Source organism: Neomonachus schauinslandi, chromosome 5, assembly GCF_002201575.2.
Source record: "Neomonachus schauinslandi chromosome 5, ASM220157v2, whole genome shotgun sequence".
Lineage (NCBI taxonomy): Eukaryota > Metazoa > Chordata > Mammalia > Carnivora > Phocidae > Neomonachus > Neomonachus schauinslandi.
In genome coordinates this window covers 60,500,110-60,509,801 of record NC_058407.1, presented here as the reverse complement: position 1 = coordinate 60,509,801, position 9,692 = coordinate 60,500,110, and the positions used below count along the sequence as shown (strand labels likewise).

Sequence of the window (9,692 nt, the reverse complement as noted above, 5' to 3'; positions counted from 1 at the left end):
ATATTTTCTTTCTTTTTCTTCCCTCCCCACCCCCCCACCTCCCTCCCAGCCCGGCTCCCTCCTCCCCCTCCCGCCCTCGCTCCTCCCTCCCCTGCCGCCTGCCCCTGCCCGGCTCCCTCCTCGGTGCCCAGGGGCTGGGGGGCGGGGGTGGGGGGGTGGGGGGAGGGCGGGGCGGGGCGGCCCAGGACGCCTGGGTCTCTGCCCCTCCCATTTGCTGGGCTTCCGTGGCTCCATCCCCAGGAGGCCGGGCAAGGCTGGCAGAAGAGGTCAGTGTCCTGGGCCCATGATGCCACCCTTTCTCTCCGGCACTTCTCCCCTTCCTGCCATTTAGGGGGACTGCTTGGGTTCTCTGGCCAGGCTGTGTGGTTCAGTGAAGCCAGTCTCTGCTACCTCCTCAGGGGAGGCAATGGGAGCTGTATCCTCATCATCCCAGGGGTGGAGTGATGGCGCTGGGGTAGGAAGCAAAGGCCACTGTCTTTACCCTTTGCTTAGCCTTCACCTGCAGGTCAAGGTAGTCTCTACTTCCCCTAGCCTATCCCAGGTGGTCTTTTGGTGCCAGGAGCAAACTGGTTTAATTAGTGGGATTTGGGGGGTGCTGAGGCCCAGGGACTGGAAGACCTCCTCCTCTCACCCTGCCTTTTTTTTTTTTTTAAGATTTTATTTATTTATTTATTTGACAGAGAGAGACACAGTGAGAGAGGGAACACAAGCAGGGGGAGTGGGAGAGGGAGAAGCAGGCTTCCCGCCCAGCAGGAGCCCGATGTGGGGCTTGATGTGGGGCTTGATCCCAGGACCCTGGGATCATGACCTGAGCTGAAGGCAGACGCTTAACGACTGAGCCACCCAGGCGCCCCTCACCCTGCCTTGAATAAACTTGGGATTTAGGGAGGCTGGGTCCCTGGCTGCCAATGTTGTCCCCACCTTTGGGCTTGGATCTGGAGGGGGAGAGACTGGTGAGGGCAGAAGGAACTGTAGCAGGGAGTGGGAGGAGCCTTGGGCTGGGTGTGAGGGAGAAAGCCCAAGCAGAGGGTGTGTGTCTGCCTTAACCAGAGCCTGCTTGCCTGGTAGATGCGCCACGAATGTTGTTGACTGTGTGTGTGTGTGTGTGTGTGTGTACGCGCACATGTGCGCGCATGCCCAGGGTCAGTGTCAGTGTCTGATGGGGACACTCTCTGACTTCAACATGACCACAAAGACTCTCAGCCCAAGAGTGGGAACCCAGAGGTTTGTCCCCATTCTACTAAAGACAGAGTGAGAGAAAAGAAGGGGTCTGAAGTCCAGGCTCTGTGCATGGACCCCAGACACTCCCACAGAGATGAAGGGTGGGAGTGAGAAAGGAGAGAAGGGGAGCAGTAATAGGGGCTGAACTGGGCTGGAGAGATGCACCCAAAGGACCTTCCCCCAGCAACAATCCCAGGGTGACCAGCACTGGGGCCGTGGGCTCCTGATCACATCATCACATTTTCTGTGCAGAAATTACTCTGCTCTGTCCTCACTGCCACCCTAGGGGGCCAGGTGTCCTCCCTCCTAGGAAAGGGCTCTTTTGGTAGCCAGAGTCAGGTGATGGAGAGGGGGAAAGAAGGGGCATGCTGTGGCTATCTCAGGAGAACAGGAGACGTCAATGGGGGTGCAGACAAGGCCCTCCCTTTCACTCCAGGGGTGGAAAGAGCTGGGAATAGGTACTCCAGGGTCCCGTCCCCAGGTGGCCTGGCTGCTGTTGACTTTGCTTGGTTACCCTGGGAGCAGCACTCAGCAGGGTGGGAGGGGCAAGTGTCAGGGAGTTGGACCCAAGCATCCAGTCTGGGGTGGGATGGCGTCTGGCCCATGTGGCAGGGATCCTGCCAGGAGGCTGCAAAGTTAACCCCTCCTGCGCTGATGCTGGGGGCTGGCGGAAGAAGGGCGGGCCCAACTGTGGTTTGTGAATGTGGCCCTAATTCCCCCTCCCCATCCCAGCACATCTGTACTTGGTTTACAGTGAATGAGTCTCCTGTCCTCATGACCGGCCGAGGGCACCACTCCCTCCCTGGCCCTTGGCGGGCATCCTGACACAGAACCAGGCACCACCCCCGTGACACTTTTCCTGCTGGGTATCTCCTCTCTCAACTCTTCCCCCCCTCCTTCTTAAAGGGGCTCAGAGGCTGTTCCCCGAGGCCAAGAGCTAGGGTTCTAGGACTGTGTAGCTGGGGTAGCAGATGGGGGCAGGGAAGCTAACAGGGGAGGTGGGGGCATGGGGACCAAACACTTGTGGTAGCCTGGGAAGAGTCAGCAGGTCTAAAATTCCATCTGTCTCTGCCCTTCTCTTTGTTTTGGTTTGTCTGTCTGTCTGCCTCTGTCTTTGTCTCTGGTGGGTGTTTGTCCATCCATCCATCTTTGGTAACTGTGGTTCCTCCCTTCTGGTGGCCTGCTCCGTCCCCAGCCAAGGACAGCAGCCAGGGGGCGATGCCCAGGAAGACCCGCCCTGTGCCGGGCCGTCCCCTGGGGATTGCCGCGCCTCCGCCCCCGCCCCTCCCTGGGACCCAATGACGGGGGTCTGTTTGGAAGTCAAAACAAAAAACAAGCAGACTGGGGATCAGGGAAGTGGAGCATTGTGAGGGGTTCAGATTCTTCTTCTCTCCCTCTTGCAATGGAACCGGTGTTCCATGCAGGGATTCCAGGAGGAGACTTGGGAAGAGGGCCTCCTATTCTGGAAGCTGGTTGGAGAACTCTTCTGTCATCCTTAGTTCTAGCCTTTACTCTGTGCTTGTTTCACCGGGTCACCCTGGCAACTTGGAGAAATGATTTCTTGGGGGCCGTAGGACCAGGCTTCCTTTGCTTCCCTCATCACAAAGACCAAAAGGAGAGATGGTGACGACAGAACATCTGACCCACCTGCCCTGACTGTGCTTCTTTGCCCCACCCCTCATTGTCACCCTGCCCTCTCCCCAGGAACATGAGGACATGGACTGGGTAATTACCCCGTGCCCACTCTGGAGCTGGGGAGGACATCCTATGCCTTGCTCAGAGGTGGCTGGCAGATGTCTGTGGGAGGTGGGGGAGCTGCGTTACAGCCCCCAAGGACATCATTAAGGCACGGAAGTGCCATCGGAGCTTGGAGGCCAGGGCACCCAGGAGAGTGTGATGAAAACATGTTTTGTACAACACGTGTCTTCTCTTTTCCCTTCCTCCCCTCCTGTCCCACCTCCTCCCCCTAGGCCTGCCCCATGCCAAGGCCGGTGCCAGCCCTGCCCTGGGTGCTTGCTCAATTCCACCCCTTTGACCAGGCCTCTTCTCCCACTTGCCAGTTTGTTGGCTTTCCTGGTGAATGAATTTGTGTGTGGAAGGCCCCTTACTGGCCTCAGTGCCACCCAGATCTCCACATAGAATAAGGCCTTGATTTTGGAACACAGGATTTGAGGACTACCCTAAACAATTCTAGGGGTTTCTTCCCTGAACATGCGCCCTTCATTAATTCAACAGATCTCCTCTAAGTATCCACTGTGTACCACGCACTGTACTAGACCCTGGGAATACCGCCTCAGGCTCATAATCTGCTGGAGAAGTCAGATGTTTACTGGATAATCCACACAATTGCAAGTGATAACTGGTGTGCAGAGGCATAAGGTACAATGAGAGTGGATAATGGAGGGATGTCCCCCCAGCCCAGGAGATCAGGAAAGGCTTCCGGGAAAAGCTGAGGAGCAGAGTAGAGAGAAAGGAAGGCAACAAAAGAATATGGGCAATGGGCCTGGAACAGGGTCCTGGCTCCCAGCCACCCTGCTCCCCCCAGAAAGAAGAGGGTCCCTCCGGGCGCCTGGGTGGCTCAGTTGGTTAAGCGACTGCCTTCGGCTCAGGTCATGATCCTGGAGTCCCGGGATCGAGTCCCACATCGGGCTACCTGCTCGGCGGGGAGCCTGCTTCTCCCTCTGACCCTCCCCCATCTCGTGCTCTCTCTCTCTGTCTCATTCTCTCTCTCAAATAAATAAATAAAATCTTTAAAAAAAATAAAAATAATAAAAAAATAAAAAAAAATAAAAAAAAAAAAAGAAGAGGGTCCCTCCATTCCTGTTCCCCACGTGGATTTTGATATGCTACAAGGGAGAGATGATAAGCACCTCCTAAAGGCCAAAGCAGGGGTCCCGGGACACCTGGTGACCCCGCCCTGGAGTGATTCCCCCCCACTCCTTCATTTCCTCCTCCGGAAAGGGAAATAGAGGCACAGATAGGGAAGAGGAAACCACAGGCTTAGGCCTCAGATTATACACAGAAAACAAGGCCCCACATTGTTGGCAAATCCCCCGGAGTGAGGGATTCCTGTGTTTGCCTAGCTGGAGCCTCACCAGAGAGAAAAGCCTTCTCCTCCAAGCTGTTCTGTCATGCGCCCTTCCCCTTCCCTGATCCAGCCCTGACCTGGCCCACTCCCTGGAACTGGGAGCAGGGCTAGTTGCCTGGAGTATGTGTGAGGTGAGAGCTCCAGGTGTCTGCCAGTCATCACGTGGGCGGGTGTAGCAGTGTTTTGTACAGAACCTCAATCCAGGGGTTAGAGGGTTATCTCTCCTCTGTCCACTGGGGGGCTTCTAGTTCCTCTTGCCTAGACACCAAGGTGCCAAGTCTTTCTTTCTGAGGAAAAGGAATGGAAGGCCCTTTGGAGGAGGGAGCAGGCTTCTTTGTGGCCCTGCGGCCTCTGGAGCTGGCAAAGAGGTCTTGGGACCAATGGGGTTAAATTCCAGCCCTGCTCTGACCCACTTTCCTCCCTGTGCCCACATCCCCTGGAGCCAGGGTGTTGGGTGGGGCTGGACTGGCATCCCTGCACCCACACCTGGGACTTCCCCGAGATGGAAACTCCCAGAGCCCTGGTGTCCTATCTCCCCTGCCAACTCCCACCGACTGCCTGGGATCAGTTCAGCTTCAGTTGGATCTCCCTGTCTGCCAGCTCTCTACCAGACTACAGATTCACCTTAGCTTCAGGGGCCTCCCCGAAAGATGTTGTCCCACTTTCTGGGGCCATCTTTGGTAACTGGTTGCTCCATCTAGTAGATTCCTTTGAAGAAAAGATGTGGGGCTGGGGCCAGGGGGATTGGGAAGCTATCCTTTGTTGAGCCCCTACTGTGTTCCAGGCATTATGCTAGGCATTCACCTTAATCCACACAGCAGTCCAGAGAGGTAGCAGTTATCATCCCCATTTCACGGAAGAGGGAGCTAAGAATCAGAAGTTAAGCAACTTGCCCAAATCACACAGCTAGGAAGTGGCAGAGCTAAGGTGGGAACCCAGGTCTTGGTGATCCTGAGCGCTCTTCACCACCAAAGGCTTCCTCCTCTTCCTCAACTGCCCCTCTCTCCATGGGATGAGAGACTTGGGAAATTCAATGCAATCCAATTCAGCAAACATTTATTACCTGCCTCATGCCAGGCATTGATAGGTGCCAAAAAAACAAGGAAGGCCGCTGTCCTTGAGATCTGGTGGGAAAGATAGGTATATGGACTAGGAAGTATCTAACTTCAGCATCACTATCTGAACAAGGTGGCATGGACCAGAGGGAAAAAAATGATACCTTATTTTCTCTTTCTGGACAGAATATATAAATACATTATGAAAGGGGTACAAATAAACTGAAACAAACAGAGTACCTACTTAACTGCCATCCAAGTCAAGAAATAGTATTTCCTGTGCTCCAGAAGCTCCCATGTGTTCTTCCCATAATTCCTTCCCTCCCCTAAGAAGTAACCACCATCCTGACTTTTGTGATAATTATTTCCTTGGAGTTTTTAAAGATCTTATTTATTTATTTGAGAGAGAGAGAGCACGAGCAGGGGAAGGGCAGAGGGACAAGCAGACTCTCCATTGAGCAGGGAGGCCAGCATGGGGGCATGGGGCTTGATCCCAGGACCCTGAGACCATGACCCCAGCTGAAGTCAGACACCTAATCAACTGAGCCACCCAGGTGCCCCTTCCTTGTTTTTCTTTTTTTAAAGATTTTATTTATTTATTTGAGAGCGAGTGAGAGAGAGAATGAAAGAGAGAACATGAGAGGGGGTAGGGTCAGAGGGAGAAGCAGACTCCCCGCTGAGCAGGGAGCCTGATGTGGGACTCGATCCCGGGACTCCAGGATCATGACCTGAGCCGAAGGCAGTCGCTTAACCAACTGAACCACCCAGGCGCCCCCCTTGTTTTTCTTTATAGTTTTAGCACCTATGCCTGCATCCCTAAAAATATTGCTTACTCTTGCCTGTTTTTGAGGTTTATGTAAATGAAATGATACTGTATTATTCTTTTGTGTCTTCTTTTGTTCAACTTCCTGTTTGTGAGACGTATCCAAGTGGTTGCACATAACTGTCTTTTTATTGTTGCATAGTACTCAGTCACATGAATACATCACAATTTATGTTTTTATCCTACTGTTGGTAGATGTTTGAGTTGTTTTCAGTATGCCTATCATGAACAATGCTGCTAAGAACATTCTTGGACACGTTTCCCAGGACATACATGCAAGAGTTCTTCCAGGCTATAAAACTAAGAGTCATGGGGCACCTGGCTGGCTCAGTCAATAGAGCATGCTGACTCTTGATCTTAGGGTCATGAGTTCAAGCCCCACATTGGGGCTTTTAAGCTTACTTAAAAAACCAAACCAAACCTAAGAGTCGAAGTGTTCCTATAGGCAATCTCAGTTATCAGATAATGCCCAGCTGTTTTCCAAAGTGGTTACACCAATTACATAGAAAGCAGAACTTTCTAACCAGGGGTCAGGCATGAGACCAAGAAGACCCATAGGCTTTCTTGCCTAAAACCCTCTGCAGTTTTCCCTTTTACCGGACTAAGATCCAAGCCCCTGTGGGGGTTCCCAGGGCCTTGCGTGTTGGGGCCCCTGCCTTGATCTCTATCTGTGCCATTAGGACTCTCGCCTTTGCCCCCAGTCCCATCGAGTGTTGCCACCTCTGCCCCACCCCCAGCCCCAATCTTCTGCTGAATGTTCTTTCACTAGATCTTTCCATGGCTCTCTCCCTCATTTCCTTCAGGTCTTTGCTAAAATACCGCTTCTCAATGACACTTTCCTTGACCACTTAATCTAATTTTATTTTTTTAAAGCTTTTATTTATTTGAGGGGCGCCTGGATGGCTCAGTCGTTAAGTGTCTGCCTTTGGCTCAGGTCATGGTCCCAGGGTCCTGGGATTGAGCCCCACATCGGGCTCCCCGCTCATGAGCTGAAGGCAGATGCCCAATGACTGAGCCACCCAGGCGCCCCTAATAAATAAAATCTTTAAAAAAAAAAAGATTTTATTTGAGAGAGAGAGAGCGCCTGAGAGAGAGAGATCACAAGCAGGGGGAAGGGTAGAGGGAGAAGCAGACTCCCCGCTGAGCGGGGAGTCAATCCCAGGACCCTGGGATCATGACCTGAGCCAAAGGCAGACGCTTAACTGACTGAGCCACCCAGGCACCCAGACCACCAAATTTGATATTGCAACCTCCCACATTCCTTATCCGCTCCTCAGCTTTGTTTTTCTGCACAGCCCAGCCACCTGGGATGCATTCAGCCTCAGGCACCTCTCCCCTGGTCTGCTGGGGCTTGACAGACTGTATCTCGCCCCAAACCTTTAAGCGCTGTCATACCTGACAGTTTGGGGGCTGACTAGCTGCCCCTGCTGATGGGCCCACCTCTCTGAGCCACTTGTCATCAGGGCACTCTGGGTTTCCCACAGCCATTCTCATGCTCTGAAATAAGCTTATGTATTTGTTTATTTACTTGTTTGGTTTTGGTCCCCACCCTGCCCCACCCCTCACTTTTATGGGCACTCTATAAAAGAGGAAACTTAGCTGCCTCATTCACTCCCTTTTACACGATAAGTCCTCAAATAATAATTGTCCAGGTTGGTTGTCAGTCTTCCAGAGACAGCTGAGCACCCCCACCCCAACACCTGGGATTTGCCCTGGCTGGAAATCCCCAGAACCTAAGCATCCTCCCTCCACTGCCAGTTCCCTCCAACATCCCTGGCTCAGTGTCTCAGACAGCTCTGGGGTGGCGGCTGGGGCTGCTTCCCTAAATGCCCTCGGGGAACAGTCTGGGAGCTAGAGGCAGCCAGGGCAGGTCCGGTGGTGGCCGGCCTGGCCGTCAGGGCCAGGGCGCGCTGGGCAGGGGTCCTTCCTTACCCAGGCAGGTGTCAGGTGCCTGGAGCTCAAGAAAAAACATTTTGATCGAATAAAGGGGAAGACTTCAGAGATGAGAGAACCTCACCAGGCAGCGAAAAGAAAAAGAGCATTGGGAGCAGAGCAGAAGGAACGGTGGAAACAAAGGACTGGAGGCATGAAAGCGTCACATTTGAGGAACGGGTTCTGCTGTGGTGCAGAGAATTTTCAGTGGAGGGTAGCATTCCAGGAGAGCATCGCTGGGCAGGCCTGGAAGGGGAGGGCTGGCTGCGGAGGTCTGAGCTCCCAGCAGGATCAGCAAAGGCTCAGCCGTGTCTTAGGTTTAATCCTGCCCCTACCCCTGCCTCTCTCAGTCCGCCCCTCCTACTTCACCCCTGCCCTTCCCTTCACCCAACCCCCAGCCTGGCCGCTCCTGCAGCTGAATGGACTTCTCTCTCGGCCTACGCTTGGGGCCTCGGAACAAGAAGGCTACCCACCAACAGCCCCCTCCACCCTCTGGGCACGGCCCACCAGCTGCCTCTCCTTGTCTGTCCTGTCCCCCCTCCGCCTGTTTTTGCCCCTGCCCTAGCTGTCCTCCTCCCACCTGCTCCTGCACTGCGTATCCCTCTTATGCAGCCACCTGCCCCTCCTGTCCCGGCCTCCCTGGCCCACCCTGTACCTGCCCCTGCCCTCCCTGCCCTGCCTGCCCGCCCTTGACTTGTCCCCACAGCTGCTGCATCCCATGCACTGGTCCACACTTGACCTGCTGCCATCCCTCATCTTGCCCGATTTCCCCTTGCTCCAAAGGCCGAGCTGCCTGTCCAAGTTCCTGCTTGGACGGCAGCAACAGCTGTGGCTGTGGCCGAGGGGCTCCTCCAGGCTCCACTGGCCGCTGCTTCAGGGGACAACGCCCCTCTCAGAGGCACTGTCTGATAGTCTAGCTGGGCTGTTGCTCCCCTGAGAGACTGTCAGTCTCCTGGAGCACTTCTGCTAGCTGCTTCCTCTGCGGGGGAGACAGAAGCTCTGGAGTGAGGAGAGGGATCAGCTAGACCCCTCACCCAGACAGGCAGAGGCAGAAGGCTGCTCAGAGCCCCGGCCTCCCCCTCAGTCCCTGAGAGCGGGGCATCTGCTTTGATGTTAGTTTCTGGACATGCTCCCGCTGGGTCCAGAACCTCCTCTTCTGCAACTTCTGGAATGGAAAGCGTGTTTCTCAGAGCCTCCCTCATGGCTGCTGAAGGTGAGCAAGTTGGCCATTTTCTTCCTCTAGTCAGCCTCTGCTGGAGATCCTTCTTGGCTCATCGTCTCTGTAGTTTGCCTGGATAAGGTGCATTCCTCCTCTAGAGGCAGGAGGGGATTCTTTGTTAAGGGGCTACGTCTTGCCTCTTGGACCTCCACCCATCTCCCTGACTGACCCAAGAGTCTCTGGACCCCTTAACTCTCATCTTGAGTCAGGCAAAGAAGGTCAGTGGCTCTTGGATCAGAAGAGAAAGTTGAGCAGAGGGTTCCTGGCTCTTCCCTCCCCTTGGATATCATGACATCCTTCATGGGCCTTTGCTTCTAGGAACCTGGCATTCTCTGCCTGGATGTCTTGTCTTTC

The 9,692-nt window shown here is 54.3% G+C and overlaps 1 protein-coding gene across 1 annotated transcript; it reads left to right on the top strand.

Moving 5' to 3' along the window:
* The first annotated feature begins 8,538 nt into the window (after positions 1–8,538).
* On the top strand, positions 8,539–9,045 carry LOC123324836 (sperm mitochondrial-associated cysteine-rich protein-like). Its single transcript, XM_044914830.1, has one exon. The coding sequence runs from the start codon at positions 8,539–8,541 to the stop codon at positions 9,034–9,036; it is 498 nt and encodes a 165-aa protein (XP_044770765.1). The 3' UTR covers positions 9,037–9,045.
* Positions 9,046–9,692: the final 647 nt, after the last annotated feature.